The following is a 22,158-nucleotide window of genomic DNA, read 5'->3' as shown; positions in this document are numbered from 1 at the left end:
TTCTTCAGGGGATGTAGGTAGTCAGGTATCAATTAACTAGACCAAATTCATGTAAGGCTACCCTTTTTCTGTGGAGCAGCCATTTTAAAGGAAATATTAGGTCCCAAAGTGATGTATATAATACAAGCATTGTACATTGCATTGTAGACATCACTTTGGGATCCAGAACTCAAAATAACAGCCTGGGATTCGTTGACAGTTTTACCCTTTGTGGTCTCTCTCCCCTTGTACACTAGGGGTTGGTTACCCATATACCAATATATGATTGTCCTTCCCTCTCTTTTAACTTTCTATTGCTGAATGAATTACATTGAACACATACCTAGAGGTACAGCTGTATGAGGCTATAAAATAGAAATTTCCTTTTGCATGTGTGAAACTTTTTCATGGATTATTATGATTACATGGTTTGCAAGGGTTTGCTGCCTTGTTAGTGTGCATGAAGATGAAATGAAGGTTTTTGCTAATTAGTTTAGGTCTGAGGTTGAGTGGGTGCCTAAAGGTCTAAATCAAGAGTTGTTGGAAGATTTGTTTCAGCTTTGTCCTTGTTATGATAAGTTGTGGCTTTTTTGATTACCTTTTGCAAGCCTTCTTTGTGTTGATTTTAATGTAGTTATAGGTGTAGGGTTATTTTTTCTGCATTGTACACAATTTTCCCTTGGGGGGTTTAAGAACAATATTTATGCTTGCGTTGATGGTTTTGTTGCTATAACTTTGCTTATATCCGGGAAGATTCTGCTAGTACTCTGAAGTGTCTATATCTGTCTTCAGGGGCAGAGTATATATGCTGCTGTTTTTTAACCTGACTGTAGTGATGGCTTGCTTTGTAGGCAGGAGATGAAAACTGGAGCTTTAGGGATTGTTACATCAATTATGGGTTTCCTGTATTCTCAAGTACACAGTTTGGTTTCCTTATAACCATTGCAGTGCCATGGAAATTTACAGAGGATGAAGTCTATTTTTTTTTTATTGGTTGTCCTGTATAGGAATGTATGTACAGGCTCATTTAATGTTTTAAGGATTGGGAAAGGAAAAGTTAGACTTTTGTCAAGTTTTTCTTTCCAACAAGAAGTCACTTGTGAATGTCAAATGTGTCAAATGTGAATATTTCCTCTAATTTCATGTGTAGTCTCCAGGACATACAGGGTAATATCCCCAGTGAAACACTACAATAATACATATCGGCTAAAAATTGTTTAAAGCTAAGCTTGGATCAAATTAAAAAAAAATGAATCTTCACTCCCTTTACTAACCCATATCCATAGTTAAATTCTGTCCAGAGAGTTCTCTATTTTAAACCTCTTTGGGGGTCCTTTTATGGGTGTTCATGTTACTCACCACCTGTGTGAATTAGACACTTTCTATTGGCTGTCCAGCACTTGGGTCCTCTCAAGATCTGATAAAGATTCTGCAGACCACTTTAGCAGAAAGGAACCAGCAGACACATGGATATCTGCACCACTAGATTGCGCCCAGAAACATTTCCGCAACCTTAATGGTGGAATCAAGAAGTCCAAAAGGTATTTAAAAAATTGTTTCCAACTATGGAAAATTGTACTTGGGGATGGGTTTTACATGTTCTCTTCTGTCCATAAATAAAATATCATCACTGTCACCCTAGTATGAAAGTTCTTTGAGATTGTGGGACATCTCTCATACTGCCGTAACCTCCATAAGGTGTTCCATAAGGGAAAAGATGTTCAATGGTTCATAATAAAAGAAGGTTCATAATAAAAAAGGTAAAAGTTTAGAGATCTTAGTGCGGCATTGTCAGTTTACTGCAGGAAATGTGAACTTCACTGAATTTCCTATAGGATCTACAGATATTTTTCTTTACTTGCAGCATTTATAAAGACAAAACATGGGGAAGTGTGCATGTATTGCAGAGACGTAAGGAATAAGTTCTTATAAAATGATAAACAAAAACAGTCCTTTTTGCTATTGTATTTCTAACCTGTAATTCGAAAGCATCAACCTGTCATACAACAGAAACAGCAAAGAACCTTGGGAGACAAACACAGATTTTCTTGAAGATCAAGGCAATAGGAAAATGACAGACCATTCTATGTTGTCTGCTGAGATAAAGGTTGCACTATAATTTGCATGGGCTGTTTTAGGATCTCCAATTGAGTGAATTCCCTACATCAGGTGTGCCTAAAAAAAGCAAATTCAAAATACTCTTTTTTTAGCAGTTGGCCTAATGTTACTTTTATGTGAAGAATACAATTTATATATTTTTGTAATTAGGCTTCTCCAGATCTCTGTTAACTCTGATTAAATAAGCAGCGGATATAGTTTAATCTTCTAACTTTTTAGGGGCAATTGCTATTGTGCAATGGTGAACAGCCCAGCTACCTACCTGTCCCCAGCTGCACATTATTTCTGCAAATAAAATTAAATTGGCTCATGTGGCATTAATATAAAATTATGTTTTCTAAAAAGACCATAGCTGATCCCTGTACATGATATTCCCTTCCTCTCCTAAATCATTTATGTGACGAGGGCTCTGCCATTGCTTTCATAGACCATTCCAATATATTAATTATTGTTATATAAAGGTTTAATGAAAAGCAATGCCTCCATTTTAATATCTCATTTTGTGATGTACAAGAAGATCCGCGCTTTAAAGTTTGTGAACCCTTTTGAATTTTCAATATTTCTACATTTTGAATATAACTTGTAAAAAGTGATGTTTTGTTTCAGATTTGTCCTAAAAATATATAATAAAAAAATTACAACAATGTATTTTATATAGTTAAATAAATGTAATTAAAGAGCATATTCTAAAGAATATTTCTGTGTCAAACCACTTTTTGTTTACTTCCTCTGAGAGTTATATCCAGCCTCAGCAATGTGTGTAATAGTCTGTAGTTTGCATTGGCTGTGATTCCACTCCTGTATTTAGCTATGCAGATGTGACCCAGTGTCCCTTGCCTGCCTAAAAAACCTTACCACGTATCTGCAGTGCTCCCCCCTTTGTTTAACAACCAATATAAATGAACAAATACCAAACTATTTAATAAAGTGTTAACATCAACTAGTGTCATTATTATCAGAGGTAAACATCCATCAAAATAACACTTACAGCTAATAATCTTACAGTAAAAGAACACGAATGTCAAGAGAACCAATGCAGTTATAAGACTTCTGTATATATGAATAATTTTTGTAGTTTAAAATAGGATGTGAGCCACACAAAAGGCCAAGTTATCCATGTATGACAAAGTTTCTCAACCTTTTTAACTTGGGGGGAACCCCTTCTATAAATACTATATCCACACATATCAGCTCACAATACATTAGTGTAGTGGTAAATGGGAAAAATATCTTTTACATTGCTAGCCAGTGGGACACCTTTACAGATAACCAAAAAGATCATTAGTGTCAGTTGAGATGACCTGAAAGGCACAAAATGCTCACTGACCAAGGAAGCCCTAGCAATCTGGAGGAACCCTGGTAGTACGATATACTCATCTACTGGACTATTCTCCTCTATATACCAAAGACAGATGGGGATCCTGCACTTGAGAGGGGTAAGCAAGTGTTAAGGTTGTTGACTAATGGGGACATACACTGCAAAAAACTGGACAGGGATTCTAATGCTTTACCACTCTATCCAATCTAAACTGAAATTGATTTATTCTTTGATTTATGCATCATGACTTATTGTTATATCTTATTTGCGCATGTTGACTTTCCTCCAATTTATCTTTTTAGTTCATTGTCCTAACCCCTTCCTTAGTGTTGACCTCTGAGAACCAACAGGAATTCCCAGGGATTATCAGATGGCATTCCTTCCTATATTGGATATACTGGGTGAACATGGTATGAAAATATGTAGCCTTCTTTACACTGAAATGTATGATTTCATTCTTTATCATAACAGTACTCCTAATTGCAACTGACCAAGTAATTCATGTATACCTTTTCACTTTTCCTTCTATTTCCATTCTCATATAAAGTCCAATCACTATTTGCAGGTATTAGTGGAAAGGTCTTACATTTGCCTTCATTGCTGTGCCTTCCAGCTGCACAACATGATGTCTGTATTATTGATTAAATGACATGTTCAAGATCTTAAACACGTTTAGATGTATCTGAAACCGTGCACTGAATTTAAGTTATCTGGTGATGTGAGATGTGAATACCATTTTATTGTAACTCATCTATTCTAGAAATTCATTCTTTACTTTAGGAACATTTAATATTAAATTAAGTCCAACTCGTGGATGCTAGCTTTGTACTATAATATTTCATAATTAGGGAATGAGTAAATGTATGCATATTATGTTTTAAATAACCCTATTACCAATTATAAAACAATTAGATTAATATAATTGCTATTCAAATACATTTAAAGTAAAGGTTACATTTTTGCATGCAATAAAAGGTGGGCCATCCCATCCTCTTTCTGCTGGGCAAGAAGACAGAGAAGTTATACCATTCACGTGTACATTTTTGTAATGATTGATAAAAAAAAAACAAAAAAGGGAAACATAGTACAACAAAGGGGAAACATTGGGGATGCCAATAATACAAAGGAGAACAATGGTAAGTATACACAAGTTAAAACATAAAATAGGCACTAGGTATATTGGTGTATTGGTGATGGACTTCCGTTCAGAGGTGGATAGCCTTTACAAGTCCTCAATAGTATAGGTTCCCCAAGTATCTACTATCACAGTGTATCTTGATAAATATGAATACTTTCAGTAGAAAGTATTTTAAGCAGAATTTTAAGTGGTTAATTGTGAATAATAAACATCCCAGTCCTTCCATAGATGATAAAATCTCTGCATCTGGTTATTTATTAGAGTAGTAAGATATTCCATCAGTTGAACACCTTGGATACGTTTAGGAAGATTGTCCATGGAAGGAGGGGGGATTGATGTGTACTTTTACTAATACTTTAATTACTTGCTATTTATTAAGAAATATCAATCCATCCATCCGTTTAGATATATAGTGGTAAATGATGACCCCTATGTACATCAAAAGACAACTATAAATATAGAACCACAGTGCTTGTACATTATTTCTAAAAATATATATTTCACCCATTTATGATTGATGAATAATGATTATTTGAAAATAATCTTTATTGATTTTTCTTAGTAATATTGATAAAAAGTAAGGGTGTACTAAATTAGTAAAATATCCCAAAAACCACTTCAGATAGGGACTTCTTTAGCTGTAATCCACATTTAAACGTAGCACACATGGCGACATCACCTGCCTATACCAGTAACTGCTTAGCTTGCTTCTATGTGGTAGTCACCAGGACAGAACTGCTCACCCTCTACTGTTTACATCAGGGTAAAGCCGCGTACACACTTCCAATCATAGTCATTGGAAAGGATCTCCATTCTGCTCTATGCAGAGGGGAGGGGGAGACCGATGGAGTGGCACGCCGCTGTGCGCTCTCTCTCATCCCCTGCATTACGATGGTTCGTAGTTCCTCGTCTGGGGATCCGCCAGGACGGTCGTTCAGACCATGAATGACGCACTCTATACACACTTCAGATTCTCGTCCGATATCGGCCTTGCGCCAATTATCAGGCTAGAACCATTGGAAGTGTGTACGTAGCTTAAGAGCAGATTGTTCTAGGTGTTGTGGATATATTGTTTTATCCTAGCTGTGGATTAATTATAATTAGATTACCAATGAATGTGGAATACAGCTACAATAAATTAAATATCCCCATTTGGAGAGGTTCTTGGGACATTTTAAAACAATAAGTGTAATTTATTTTTATTTTTTTGCACTCTCACTTTTTTAGAAAGAGATCAATAAAGTTTTTAAGCTGTGATTGATCATTAATTGAACTCTTGGGATATATACTGTATATGAATTTTACAAGCTCTGTGGTTCTATACTATTTATTAACAAACCTTTTTGTTTTTGAGCATAACAGAAGTACATTTATTCTTTGAGCACTTCCTATCCCTAAATGTATTTATTTTAAAGGCAGACAGTCATCTAGGTGTGTTTATTTCATCTTTGTGATTACATTTAACAGATCATTTACAATTATATGGTCAAGCTGACTTTTTCATCATAGAATACATTAAGGCCTTTTATCTTTCATATCCTGGATTCAAATCTCACCTTGAACAAAATCTACATGAAATATTCTTAGTGTATGTAAATTTCCTCCTTCTCAAAAAAAACAAACTGGTAAATGAATTGCCTTTTGTCTAAATTAGGTTAGAGTGCATACATTACATACACTATATATACACAGTAGGAATAAATACCAATTTCATGCTGTATAGCCAGATACATTACTGCTTCCTCACCTGAAGCAATAATAATATAAAAATATATATTTTTCTAAACTTAAAACATGTACAGCCACCATGACTTACAAAAATATCCTCTATTTTCACATACAATGATACAATGCCTGACCTAATGGCAGCAGAGGTGTTAGTTCTGCCATAAGAGAACAAACCATACATATACACATTTTAATAGGTAGATTAAATAATAAACATGGTGTGGAATACTTCTGAACTTTTCTTTTAAAGCTCTCGAGGTGTATTTCAGACGACCCTCCTAATTTCCTTACATTGCCCCTTTTGAAGAAACCAATATCATTCTTTGTATCATTGATTTTTTTACAGAAGTAGAAATCCAGTGTGTGTCAGGTTTCGCAGAATCATCAGGGATTACCAGAACAGGTGAGAAGAATTCTTCCCAAAAGGATACCTGAGCAGAATAAAAACCAGACAGAACTTCTAACCTAAATAGTACAGTTTTGTTCTGGGTTTCTCTTTAATATTTAATGTCATCAGCTTCCCAAACACAATCAAAATATGGGTTTGATGAGATCAATCGGATGCCATGTATTAAAATAAATGGGCTCTGTGGAATACATGTCCTAAAAAATGAATGCTGTTTGTGCAGGTAGACTATGAGGCCAGCCTTACCCTAATGTCCTAAACAATGCAGTGTTGCCTTGGAAAAATGATTTTCATGGGTTCTGGTGAAGGAACTACAGTAGTTTTACAATTTTGGTAGCAATATGTGTTTGGCTTGCAGTATGTCGCCTGTTTGTTTGGCAGGACTGCCACTTGCTTTGGAACCTGCCACATACCTGGTCTTTATGGCCAAAGCTCCTTGCAGGTTTACTGCAGATTCTGATTGTAGGGTCTTATTTGCTCATGCCCTTCCATCATTTCTATGGTTTATGTTGCCTTTGAGCATTTTACAGAACTCTCAGACTGCTCACAGTTATATGGCACTGCTCTCTTCCCATTAACCAATTCTCATTTTCTGTTTTAACACCTTGTCATAAATCATTTCTTGCATATACTGTTTTTTTTTCTCTAGGCGTACATTTTCATAATGTGCAATTTCACACAATATTACTTACTATTGTCTGCAGTAATTAGACTTCAAGGGAACAGAACAAGAGAAAAGACACATGCGATGATTGCCAATAATTTGTATGGTAATATTGTCACATTTTCTTGATCTTCAGCAGTTCATAGCTTAGCAGTGTTTCTATGAACATACATGTCATGATTAGGTTGGACTGATCAGCATGTAGGCAATAAGTTAACAATTCCATAAAGAATTAGCATTTTTAGTTCGCTGAAAATCAAAGCTACTTTGTGAGCTGAAGCCTCCTTCTAAGAGTTTTTCTTTTCTTTTTTAATACCTTTTTGTTAACTTTATTTTTCTGTGGGGTCTTTTATTATGTCAAAAACAGCTGGCTAATATTGGCATTCTCCAAATCTTCACTTATGGTGACACAAATAGCTACAATAGATGTGTCAGGTTGCTGTCTTCTCTGAAGATATGTAAAAAAGTGACCCAAGGATTCTTAAAAGACTTTCAGAAAGACGTTGCTAGGCGACAGGTTGGTAATGTCACACAATGCATTCCCCTGCAGATGATGTAAAAGAAGAAATAAATTTGTATTTTATTACATTTTAATTGTCTGGAATAAGAAAATGACTCATTTTGTAAGCTAATTCTGCATTTTCTGCTTGCAATACAATTTTGGTTGTTTTTAAATATAGTTATGACAGCAGTTCATTTTACACAAATAAGTATTTCACAAGCCGCTCTAGGTGAGACAAGACTTCATATTCCACAGGCACATCTCAGGTGCTGGCTCAGCTTGTCTCCACCAAAGCAATCAATTTTGCCAGCAAAAGCAACATTACACACTGAGATGCAAAACAATATTCTTCTTTTATTAACGATAGCAAGCAGAACAAGCTCTTGGTTGACGCATTTTGTGATGGCCACAACCACAACACTTTCTCTTTGACAAACAGTTGTAATTTGCTGCATGAACTTCTAATCCTACAATGTTTTTTAAATATGGAATAGCAAATGAAGAGATAACTATAGAAAGGAATTTTCATACTCCTGACTTTTATTTGGATCCGATTTTTTAAATATTTTTTTTATAATTTCAACTGTGCAGTGAAGTATGTGGACAATAAATTAAATTCCTCTACCCAGAACCAATATTCTGGTTTATGAACATCCTGCAAAGCCTTATATTAATTTATATATAAAAACTCTTTATAACTACATATTGTTGCTGGAAGTCACTTCCTACTTTGAGTCCAAGTATTCTGTATGAAGCAAATAACCATATATAAAAATGGGTTGTTTGACCTATTTAAATTTGTTATTCTGTACATTATTAGATACCTGAAGAAGTTAATTATGCCTGTGAAATTTGTCAAATAAAAAGTTGAGACTCACCTCATTTTTATTTGGAAAAAAAGAGTAATGAGCTGTTTTTATTAGGTTTAATGAAAGTATATGTGTTTTATATTATGGAAATATGTATAAAATGAGAAAGCCTTAAAAGTCCTTATACGTGCTAATTTCTGTATATTTGGATCAATGTTGGCATGTGGAAGTATTATTTAGGCTCTATGTTGCTGAGGAACACTATTCTTTCATCTCATAATGCCTTCTGTGACAAGATTTGTGCCGTTCAGCACCTTGGTCTACTTGTCACCCCTAGTTTTGATAATGCTGGTGACATTCTTTTTCGGTCTTGAACCATCTCCCATTGTGTGCCCTCACTCCCTGACATTCTACTGTACTATGAATAGTCTCTGACCATTTTTTATACGGAAAATTATGTTCAACCCCTTGTAATGTTAGAGGGCCCACTTGAAGCACCCTATATTGGGTAAGTTGACCACCAGTGATCTATTTGCCTATTTCTGGCCTGCCACTTCCCTGTCCTATAAATAATTGTTTGTTACCCTCTTGCCTTCCCCAGTCCCCCTGATTGTTATTGCTTTATAACACCAGCTTCTTATTGCTGTTTACTACTGAATGTAAGATTTCCTTTCCCTCTTTTTATATAATGTTATTTTCTTATAATTGTACTGTTGTTACTTAACTTTGAAAATGCTAATAAAAAAAGGTGTACCAATAAAACTTACTCCCCTCTCTAAAATCTCATGGACTATCGCCCCTGTCACAAATCCATCATTTTAGCCCTGCTCAGCATCAAAGACCTGGGGGCCTGGTCTACTCATTAATGCTCCAAAGAGAACCAGAATCTTGAAATAGTGTCATAGGAAAATACCTGCACCATTTTTGGTAGATGAAATCGTTTTAAATTTATTTTCTTTTGTCCCTTTGAAGAAAGGAAAAAGTTCATTTACATGCAAAGTGTCTCCAAAATGTTTGTGTGATAGGTAGGATGGCCGCTGGCCAAGTTCACCCCAGAATTAATGTCCTTTGTTGTTCCATTATAAATCCTTGAAAATTAAGCTTTATAGCGAAACACTGACTGCACATTAATTCTGGCACTGAAAATGTGACATTGTAATAGAGATTCAACCATTAGCATATAATGTTGACGATTTAAATTCTTACCATGTGCCCAGCAGATTTAATTATACAGTACACATTTGTATTATGAGTATCTTTGTGAGGAGTGTAAACACATTGAAATTCTGTTTACTGGGGCTTTTTATCAGATTTTTGACCCATGCAAGCTAATTTTTACTACCTCAACAAGTCTGTAATTATTTCAATTACCTTAGTCATTTGCATGTGTAAGTATTAACAGGGATGCTCAGCTGCACAGATTGCCTTGTTTGTGTTTGCTAAAGGTACCTTTTTGTCTAAGCATCACCTCTATGCCCTGTCAGAGATGGCACAATTCAGAAAACGAATATGGTATTTGTAGACATCTGCATAATTGTGCCACCTGTTGTTTTGACTTTGTTGTCCTGGACTTTATTGGCCTGATCAGACTTTAAAAGTGCACAAAGCTGTTACAGATATTGTACAGCTTATGTTATGAAAAACATACAAGAGATTCCAGTAAAATTAAAAAAAATACGGGACCTCAAAAGGTCATCTCACATCATTTCTGTCTGGTCCAAAAGTAATGAACAGCTCAGGTGCCTACATGTTGGGTGAATTGGCGTTTTAAGGGTGGTGGTTATCAACAAACGTATTAAATCAAAAAGAAATGTATTAAGATAAAAAGGAAGGGGGGATTGCACCAGGCCAATGCATCTTTTTGAATTCATCTGGCCTGACCACCTGTTGAGGCCAGGTATAACCCTGGGATAACTTTGCACCATAAATGTAGATCAGGCCGCTGTGATGGCACAGGTCGGATAGGTGGTAGCTCAGAGCTGTTGAGTTCAGGCGGTATCCTAATGCTGAACAGATTTTTTTTTATGATATTTAGGGGCTGTCATGGTTTAGGGGTTTGACAACTCTGATTTGTAGGATCCTCTGATTTGAGGCCCCCTTGAATGCCACCCATAGGCCTAATGTGACTAATAGCAGTTCCAGCTTGGTTGTGTTACTTCATGCTGTATTTAACTATTGAAGTATTGGCTTTGCTTCATATTGAGGTGCCTACCAAATAATTTGTGCTTTTTTACAAACATTAAAGAACCAGCACTGAGTTGCCTATTTCTTACCATAAAACAATGTAAGCGATATACAGTACCTTTCACCTTGTACTGTATTTTCATGTGAAAAACCTTTACAGGACTTTGGCAACATCACAATTTATAGGAATTTAGTATGCACTTTGATGAATAACTATATTCAAAAGTTCTTTCCATAATTTAAGACGATTGGATGGGTCAAAGTATACTACTACGGTATAGCACTGAGATACTAGAGCTGGTAAATACTTATACAAGCAAATTCTCCTGAATATGTCATGTCAAGTCATCTGATTTATGAAGAACTGGAGTCCCGACAAATTAAAGCAGACCTAGCAATGAATATAATTTACGTGCATTTATGCCTAACATTGTGTTTCACTCTCTCATTGGGCCCGATTTATTAAAGCTCTCCAAGGCTGGAGAGGATACACTTTCATCAGTGAAGGTGGGTGATCCATGAATGGGTTTCTTCAAAGTCATTTGCTATTCGCTAGCAAATGTTTTCAATCCCAGACCAGATCCATTACAGATTTGTTTACACAGCATTACAAGTAAAGACAAAAAGTTGACAGGCATGTACTTCACTAATGAAAAATATTATTTTATCAATGTGGTTTTAACTTTTTTTGTAGCAAAGCTCAATTCTGCAAAATGTTGTCATGTGATGGAGCCTTGCCAAGTAAAAAGCTGAATGAACATTCCTCAAGAGTGGTAATTCCATTGGTTGTATAATGTGTGCATGGAATTTGGATGGAACATTGTGCAAGCTTCAGTGGCTGTAGGAAGTTTTTTTTCAGCAAAAAGTTGAACTTTACAAATACAGAGGTATGATATTTCATGTGAGGTTATTGTTGCTGAGGTCAAAGGGAAAGCATTTGTGAGTTTACTTTAAATACATTTAATATTTTAACAGACTTGGTTTGGCCTGGCTTCAAAGGGTCAGCTAAAGAAGGCCCATTGCATGTGGTTCTGCTCTTTAATCCCTCTCCACAAACACACATCAGATGGAGTATACAGAGTCACCAATCAGTAGTTTCTAGCATGGCTGCCCAACACATGTGCTGTAACATTAAGACTGCCGCTCCCCATATTGGTTCCCCCAGCATACCTACCACTAAAATCATACCAAGGGCATATTGCAACCTGAACAACACAGATGCTTGGATGTACAAGTGTGCGTGTTCATAGTCTTAGTAATCCATATTATATGCCTAAAAGAATGACATTGAACTACTATCTGTACAATAATATTTACTGAAAAAAAAGCTTTTTATTACATTTTCAAATATTTAATATAAAATGTGATAACAATGCAACTGAATATCTGATGCATATATCTGAATATAATACATACCCTTACAGAGAGAAAAACAACAAGGTTTTGAATATTTACATCAGAAGGATTAATTTACAATATAGAATGTGACACTGTAGACTGTTGTTCAGATTACATTAAAAAAATAATTTATTTTTCCCTTTTACAGAGCAGTTTAAAGTGTGTAATCTCTCCTGGAAAGACAAATATTCCCTGTTTTAAATAATGAAAAAAAATGCAACTCCATTACCAACATATTGAACTAAAGCTAATTCTGCTAAAATCATAACATTGGTAAAGTCTGCTATAATGGAAAGACATTTCATTAGGTGAGCAATAGTATACTGGGTATAAATATATAAAAGTGTTGCAATGCTCAGCACAATTGGATACATTTCAGTATTACAGACATTCAAGTATCTTCTCTGGAGGTCAGCAGTATGCAACCTGCAGCTCTTCTCTAGCATAGTCCTTTGTCTGCTGGTTGGAAGGTGTCATGATAAACATACCTACATATTTGCCTGATGCAATGATTTAAACATCATCATATGGCAGAAGATCGAGCACCAGCCATCTTCTTAGTTACCAACACGTCTAGGTCTAAAATAATAAAACTCTTTGCAGCTCGGTGAGCTAGTTAGCATTTGTCTCACCACCCATTTGTCTGGGTGACACACTGGCCCAGCTATAGACAGTTCAAATGCAACAATTTTTTGTCCAAGTGACTAAAGTAAGATATATCTGAAATTTCCCAACAAAGGGAAAACTAGCAATGAAAACCCTTCCCCACTCTATTACCAAGTTTAAGCTGAAGCTCAATTTTACATTTTAGGAACAAATGTATCTGATTTCTTCAAGCCAATCCATTTCTTGTTCCTCACTGTTCCTTGCAGTCCTAGGACAGATATCATCATGATTGATAGCCATCATCATGAGGTAGCATCCATGGTACACAAAAATTAGGGGTCAAGGTAAAAGACATAGTAATTAATATAATGCTTTTTGTAATGTTTTCATGTGCAGGTTACATACATAAATATCTTTATCTTTTTTATTTTTTTTTGCATGAAAATATTACTGTGGGCATTGCAAGCTCACATTTATCAGTTTTTTTTATCTGCACCTCAGATAACTCATTGTTTTAGTTAATGAACATCTTAAATGCCACAGTTCACACAACTAAGGGCAAAATCCAATTCTGAGATGTAATTTTAGTGAATTGACTCTTTAACTTGAACTTTACAAAAACATGCATGCAGTCAATTTATCTGACACACACAATAAATGTTTATGTAAACTAAAAACAATTTGATCATAAAACTGAACAAATGGCACAAGAATGAAAAAATGCAATGGATTAGACCTTTGTAAAGTGTCCACCCAATGAATAAAAAAATAATCTGTGAAAAAAGATGTTTAGCATCATGTATGGTAACCTTTATAGATGAAGAGTTACAGGCTGCTTTATTTTACACAAGATACTTAAGAGAATTAAACTCCTAATTGTCATTCTATACTGCTCTTGGCTCATCTGAGAGATCAGAAAGGTAAATTTTGGGGTCATGTTATAATATTCTTCAGTAGTTGCTTCCACCTAATTCTTCTCTTCTATATACTGGTAGTGACTACACAATTTTAGAGCTACCTAGATTTAAACAAAACACCTGTTGTCATTACCTTTACAGTAAAAGAGTTCTATCACAATTTTGATAAAAAGCTGTAAAACTGGCGCACAATGACATCTTCACACACAAGGGCACATTACGGATGTAACTAAATTTCAAGTTCGTTGGCCTTGCAAAATGTCCTTTGTCTATGGAATACTTCAAACATCTGCCATGGCGCAGCAGGTCCACTAAATGTCTCTAGCACCGAGCATAGTCAAGTTGATTTGATTCCTTCAAAGGCACAGAACTTCCACCTCTTCTCCAGTGTTGCTCCTACACCAGTGAATTCTTGTTTAAACATTCGAGGTAACCTCATCAATAATGTTTCAATTTCACTTGCTGAAATCTACAGGAAAGAAAAAGTAAGTAAATTTCATAAGTAATAAAAGTTATTTATTAAAATCAAGGCACTCCTAACTACATTGGGTAGCTTAAATGACACCGATTAGAAGACAAGATGATAAAGGGATGATATAAGGATGATAAATGTAAGTTTGATTCAGTGACAGACATAGCAATTCTACACAGCCCGTGTGTAAAATTGACTTGGGGACCCACTGCTAAAAATTTAAATATTTGCATGCATATGCATTCATCATAAAATGGCCTAAATACTGACCCTTGCATGACTCGGAAATCGGGTTGGTTACAGAGGTACCTATTAAAGTCTGGATGCAAACATTTTATCAATGGATCTATTAATAGACAACTATCATTACAATGGCTACTGCGTGCCCTCAATATACTCTTCTGGTCATACCAGCAATGCTGTTTTTTCTATCTTTCTATGCAGCATCAGTCATTGACAGGTTGACTGTGAATAATGCCACGGTGAGGGGTCATCTCATCTTAGCTGACAAGGACCATAGACACTGCTTGAAAGTATTTGCAGGTACTTGCAAGAGATGAGGTTTTCTGTTCTCACACTACATTTTCCCATGAACTTAAGCCCAAAACCATGTCAGTCAGAGGCACAAATCGTCTTCCATATAGTAACATGCTGTAATGGGGAGTTCTACAAAAGCTTTTACATCTTGAATAAATCTACAGTATAAACCTAGATTAGGTTTTGCCATTCTAGGATAACTGTAGCTCTTGTTCAATGAAAATAATTTCTAAAACGGATTACATTACAAACAGGTTGACAATGTTCTTGTTTTACAAGTAATTTAACAATCATTCCCTGCATCCATACTGATAAGAAACTATTATTAACCTGAAGATCTGGAACTTACTGTTTACGCCATGAAATGTGTTATGATGGAGTTTTCATGTTACTTGGAAACTATTACATTGTAATTGCCTTTTATAAAACCTCCCACAGTGTTAAATTAGTAACACCTCGTTTAAAATGTCTATTAGCAATCACTGTATAAGTGAACTGTTGAACATCCATGGAAATGCAGGTGACATCCATATGAATGCAAATTAATTCATCATGACTGATACAATTATAACAAGCATAACTGTTCCCTAATAGCAAGACATTCACTAATACAGTACAAAAGGTAATGCAAGTTTTATGCTTCCAGTCAGTGTTATCTGTTTGGATGCCTGTCATACTTAGACAAAGTTATTAAAGTACCGTATTTTTCGGACTATAAGACGCACTTTTTCTTCCCCAAAACTGGGGGGGGATTTTTTAGTATTTTGTTCAGAATCTTTTTTTTCTAGGTTTTTCTCCTTTAAAATTGGGTGCGTCTTATAGGCCGGAGCGTCTTATAGTCCGAAAAATACGGTAATAATTATTAAGACCAACAAGATGAGTATACTATGCCAAGGTACTCCCTCCTCACCAGTCCTAGGATTGGGCAGGAACTAGCAGGGGGGAATGTGAATGGCTGAGCCAGACTCAAACCAAACTGGATTAAGTCCTTCACTGAATCATCCGCATGGTCATCAGGGAAGGGAGCGGGGTGCTCACAATCAGAGACACACCAAGAACTGAGTAAACTAGGATGCCCAGGTGCTAGAATCTGCCTGTAACTGGGACACCTGTTACTGTGGGGGCTGACTGTCACTACCCGTTACTGGGTAATTCGTCAATCACTAGGATACTTGTTACTGGGGAATATGCTTTTCACTGGCATGTACGTTAATGAGGAATTTGTCACTGGCATCCATCTATTAACCAGGAATCTGTACTTCACTGGAATACCTGTTAGTGGGGAATCACAATTCATTTGGGTAGCTGTTAATGGCAAATCTGCCCATCACTTGGGTATTTGATACTTGGGAATCTGCCTATCATTGGGGTCTGATCTGGACACACCCACTTCAACATGACCACACCAATTTAAATGCTTGTGAAATTGAAGAGCACTGATCTAATTTTTTTATTCAGATTTGTTGTTTATGTAATGTATCAAGTGTTCGCTTAATGGCCCGGCTAAGTTGTGCTCTACAGATAGACCTCTCATTACAGCCTGCATATGAACTCTATGTGAATAGAAGAAAACCGTCAGAACTTGGTGTAATCCAAAGTTCTTAAAAATGTTTATGTTCTGGACAAGTACAAATTAAACCTCTTAACAAATGCAGCCAGTTTCTTCTTTGAAAGTGGTAGCTTCTGTTTGTTTCAAGAAAGATATTGTTTAAATCCCATCTCACTATAACAAAGAGGCAAACCCAAGTGAGGTCACAGTAATATGATGGTAATATACGTTGATATCACTGCATATGGCAAAATTCAGTTGTATTTCCAGTTATTAATAGCAATCTGATGCCAGTTTTTTTTTTTTTACACCTCTTCCCTCCAGGGGGGCCTTTATAAATCGCTCGTACAGTAGACTTCATAAAAAAAATAAATTTTACCCTTGAGTCCAGCTGTTGAAGATAAGACCACAAGTATTCTATATTAGCGCCAAAGGGATGAACATTGAGAAATGTTGATATGATACCTAAAAGCAAAAGGACATATGACATATTAAAATATAGCTTGACAACTGTGGCCTTTTGCATCTTGTAAAACCAAAATACACGACATGTCAGGAGCTAGTGAAATGATAGGTGAGACTGCTGTAGAATATAATCTACTTTCCGGATGAATTGAAGTCACAAGCCTTCTCAGTTCACCTGAAGTCTTGTCAAAGATTATGAGTTGAATGATTCTACTAAATTGTGCAGCACACAGGCATGACATTCTGAAGCCAGGTGACTGAAAAAAACAATGTGAAACAGTGTTTTTTCATTCCAGTCTGCTAGAAACTTATTAAACATCCATTTTATGCTTGATTTGCCAATACAAAATTGCAGCTACTGGAATAAGGCAATTATCATTTTTCTTAGCGTGGATGTTCCCTAGAGAAAATATTTTATATAGATGTGTCACGAAACACATTGACTTGAAGTTTCCCAATAATTACACCAATCGTAGTCATAAAAACTATTTAATTCCCATTACTGCTAAATGGTAGTATGAAAAAAGTATGCTTCCCTCTTGATGCTGTTGCTTAGGTTTCAGTAAAATAAACCAAGCAGAACATGAAAAATGTTAGTAACAGAAAGCTTGTACATGGAAACAATTATTTGTATTAAAATGTAACAATGATTAAATCAGACTACCAGCCAAACAGATTTATAGTTATAATAGTTCTAACAGTAGAAATATATGGCTGTTAACTTATTTCCTACCAAACTATCATTACCACTGTTTATGAATTTCCATCATTCACACACCTGTGTATACTGCATAGCCAAATCATCATTTTCTTACAAGAGTGGCGGCAGTTTTGATAACAAAAAGCTTGCTTATTGGGCTATGAAGAAATCACACCACCTATATGAAAGCTAAATACCAGCCCCTGCAGTAGGAAAAAAACTTATACCACCATCCCTGGTTATAGTCTAACCTTCTTATAACTAACAAGATCACATGTCAATCCTATAAAAGGTACACAGAGTCTGGAGCAAGGATTGTGAAAGGAAAGCTCCATCCACTTCACTCTAGTACACCTAAACCCAACTGTGCTAAGATAGCAACAATGGCTGGTAGGGTTTTCAACCATTTATTATACACAGAAATGTCTAATGGAAGCATGCAGTGTGGGGTCAATGCCCCTTTGCTGCCCAAGACCACAGCCTATGTTGGTTATGCAAACATCTTGCCCTGCCCTCCACACCCTAGTGCCAGGTATATTAGCAGGATAAAGATTTTTTTTTATATTTGCCTGAAGCCGATGTCATTTTAGGTGGCTAGGATGCACATAATGAGAGTGAGCATAACATACACTCAATATACAAGTAAGAGAGTTTTGAGGTAGCCTTAATCAATGCACAATGGATGAATCCTTGTAAAAATCTGACTGGTCTTGTCTATTACATTACCAGAAGACCCCATTTTTTTCTTCTGCTTTCATAATATATAGATATATTTCATAATAGATAATTTATATTAGCATGTTTAAAGCTTATATATCCTTTATAAAGAGATGTAGCCTTGGGTCAAAGTGACCAAGGGGCTGAGCACATTGATCAGATGCCCTTGTGGTGCCTGTGGGTGCACTTCAACTAAAGAACACACAAACTGCTTTAAACAGGAATTTGGGAGCACAATACTAAAGTGCATCATTTATATAAATATATTTAAATTGACCCACTCCATAAAATGATACATTTTTTATTTATAGTAATGTGGTGCACCACGGTGGTAAAACTGTGCAGTTGTGAACAAGTCTATCCATAGTTACAGAACAGTCCCCCTTGACCCTACAGAAAACATTTTCTTGTGATGAAGAACTGGGCATACAATATGGGACCAGCAACAAAAAAAAAACTTCAATTAATGTGTGTGTGTGCTGGCAGATTTCCGTTCTTTTAACTCCGTGCCTTACCTATAAGCAGGGCTTCTTTCTCTGATTTAAGAGTCTGTCTTTGTTTTTCTGCATCTTTTTCTTTATCATGGTTGAACACAGCAACACTGACAATGCCGTTCTCCTGCAAGTGTACAAAAAAAAAAAACAGAAAAAAAAAGACACGATTTGGTTATTTGTGGGTACTGTGCAGTTAATCATCAGTTTGCAATGTTATCATTTTCTCGAACACATAAAAGCATTTGCTGGATTATGTGCATTTGTTCTGCATCTGGAAACAAAACACAAAAGAAACAGAAAATCCACATTCTATGTTGCGGAGTCTAAATCTCCCTGAGATGGTATAAATAATGCTTGGTCTTTGCATCCAACTTTCATGCTGCTGTGTATTGGCACTGAGAGTTTTGCTAGTTTAATTAAACTGAAATAGGTGCCTCATAAACATAAGGAAGATTTATGCTTGAAGAGAATGAAAGGAAATGTAATTGAAATTTAAAAAATGCATTTCTCTACTGAAAGGGTTTTTCCTCATTAAATTAATAATAGCACATCACACTGAATGTGAAAATGTAAAATGTATGCAAATATGACATTTGTTAGAGGAGACCAGTGTTTTACCTATAACACAATAATACACTGACACGTCTTACATACAACACAATGTTAGAAAATACATGGAGCACTGAAGATTTGAAAATGCTCACACAATACATTTGTATGTATTTACTTCAATTATCCAATAATGTGAAAATGGAACACCAGTCTACTTATGTCATCTGCACATAATTGGATAAAAAATTTGGAAAAAAAATTGTTGGAAAAAAATTCACCACTCTACCAAAAAGTAGATTGAGATTAGTTTGGCATGTTCTGTTACAAACCTTGGGGCATTCCAATAAAAGATGTATTTATTTTATGGTCACACTTTAGTAGTACATATGCCAATTCTGATTAACTAACTTGTTTGACTTTTTGATGGTTTTTTTGTACTTTCACATAGGCTTTTGTGTATACAAGAGACATAAAATCTAAATTAAACCCATTTTAATTCAAGTCTGCACTGCAAATGAAAAAATGCTGCAAATTATGTAAATATTTATGCAAAGCCCCCTAACATGCATAGCTTGAGGGTAAAAAACTAGTCCAAAAGTACTATAATGACAGTATCGGCAAAGATGAACTAAAAGTTTCTTAGTTTTAGATCAAGTGGAAAAAGTGCTGAAACCTTGTCAGGTTTTTATTGCTTTCTGTGTCCCTGTAGGAAAAATGTACCCTCTCCATCAGTCTTGGTGTCTATTGTCAACAAAACAGGAAGAGTTAAAAAAAAATCTAAATTATGAAGTGGTTACCAAAACAGGAATAGATTACACTTTAAAGAGATATGCACTCACTTCCATCTAGAACAGAAGTCTAGAGAAATCCCTTAAATGGGATGGTGACATTAAACAAAAAAATTGTAAGGGTGATTTTTTTTATAATTTCCCATTCTAACACCTAAATTTGTGGGTGAATATATGTGTTAATGCGGCAGTCTCTGCTGTATTCTGTCACATGTGCATTATACAGAATGTGAATCAGATTTAATATAGAAAATATTGAAATACAACATGTTGCATTAGGAGGCTGCATCTGTTGGCCTATGTGTTGTATGAGCACCCTCCCTTATTTTGTGTCTGTTTTCTGGCAGGAATTGAACACAGCCAATAGATGAGAAGAGGTTAGTAGGGCACTGAAGTGAACAGCTTAGAAGCATTATTTGAATTTTATATAGCCCCCAGAAATCTTTTCTATGAAGAAATAAAATACTGGGTCCCAGCTGTGTTCTTGCTCCCTATAAAATATAGTTAAACTTGAATATTAATAAAATAGAATTAACAGCAGTAATTTTTAATGTGAAATGTATATGTTTGTATATTGCTGGCAATCTATAGCCACTGGCTACAAGCCAACTTTCGCAGTTCTTCCACATTAAAATAGACAGCATTTTCCCATAAAAACAAAGGAAATGGGAGACCATGGCAACCTGAACTATTACCATGGGTAGACTCACGCAATTCACCCTGCATGTATCCTGCTGGATAAGCATTAATATATCCTGCATGTTGTTTTATGAAACATTACTTGTAAGTATGTGCTATTCTGGGTTATTAACATTTAAAGTTGTAACTTTTCATCACACAGATATTGATTAGGCTATTCAGAAAGGTAATAAAAGTGGTCTTAGATTTCATCATCTGGTTATTGGCCCAATCTTCTGGGAGATGGAAACACCACATGTGATGCCGCACACAGGTACAAAATGACAGGAATGGGTCGCAGCAAGTACAAGCTAAATTTGCTAGACTGATAGGAGTTCCTTACAGCAGGCAAAGACGTTCCTTGCTGGCCTCATATAGCTCTCTTCATGCAGGTTTCCATAAGACATTCATACACAGTGCATTGCAAGTGTGCTGGGCCTCATGAGAAATGTGATCCAAGGGAGAAAGTGGATGTGAACTGGATGATATCTGCACTGTCCTAGCCCCAGACCAGATATTGGGGATGCCATCTCGGATATGTTTCTACACTAATAAGTTTTAACTGGAGTTATAGCTTGTGGTATGTTTAGGTCATAGACTGCAAACACATTACAGAAATCTGCGTTCACTATTACAGACTCTTTACAAAACAATGCTTCAACATTTTTTAAAAGCATCCTTAAAATGACTCATTTCACATTTAAAATAGACCTTTATAAAATTCATATTAAAATGGAAAAAAAAAAACATTAACAAGTTTTAAGGACAGACAAAAAAAGAAAAAAAAAAACAAGTAGTGTGAAAGAAGGAGACTAAACCATTATATTCCATCATACCAATAATATTCCATAACTTGAGTGAACACCAAACACAGAATACTGTTTGCAGGGGCCATGAGAGCTGCAGGTAAGGTGACATAAGGAGGTAGGTGAATGCCCTTTGCAGAAATGTTACAATGCATTGGTCAGGTGATAATATAAACATATAAAAATACAGTAAATGCATATAAACAAATACTCCAAAACAACTGCATATGTTGAAATATCATTTCATCATCATTTTCATATCATTTAAAAAAATAAATCTTGTGATTATTGGTATAAAATATCTGCATTTCATTGTCAAAAGCTAGTATACAAAGCCTCCCTAGTACTTATATGTTGGTGTGACAAAAGATTTTGGTCGGTTTTGCACAAAAAGGACTTTGTAGTTTGATATTGGGTTTGATATTGGGCTACCGTTATAACTGTTATGTTTTATTAAATTAATTTGTTTAATCCATATTGGAGTCATTGTGCCCATGTTGTTTTTTTTTTTGTATGGGGTTTAAAACCCAATAAAGATATGGTAAAAAAGGACTTTGTCCTGTATAGCAGACATGTATATAAGTGTTTATTATGAATAGCATACAAAGGCACAAACCTGTAATTGCATGTATT

At 35.5% G+C, this 22,158-nt stretch overlaps 1 protein-coding gene across 5 annotated transcripts in view; it reads right to left on the bottom strand.

Moving 5' to 3' along the window:
• Nucleotides 1-12,146: 12,146 nt before the first annotated feature.
• The window catches only part of ENOX1 (ecto-NOX disulfide-thiol exchanger 1), a 303,768-nt gene continuing 293,756 nt past the window's right edge, over nt 12,147-22,158 (bottom strand). For all 5 annotated transcript variants that reach the window (XM_072410174.1, XM_072410197.1, XM_072410189.1 and 2 more), the window contains 3 exons: nt 18,723-18,825; nt 16,705-16,790; nt 12,147-14,236 (listed from right to left, as the gene is read on the bottom strand). In XM_072410174.1, coding sequence (XP_072266275.1) covers nt 14,105-14,236; nt 16,705-16,790; nt 18,723-18,825 — 321 coding nt within the window. In that variant the 3' untranslated portion in view covers nt 12,147-14,104. The remainder of the gene's footprint in view (nt 14,237-16,704; nt 16,791-18,722; nt 18,826-22,158) is intronic.

This window comes from Pyxicephalus adspersus, chromosome 1, assembly GCF_032062135.1.
Source record: "Pyxicephalus adspersus chromosome 1, UCB_Pads_2.0, whole genome shotgun sequence".
NCBI classification, from domain to species: Eukaryota; Metazoa; Chordata; class Amphibia; order Anura; family Pyxicephalidae; genus Pyxicephalus; species Pyxicephalus adspersus.
This window is presented reverse-complemented; position numbering and strand designations above follow the sequence as displayed.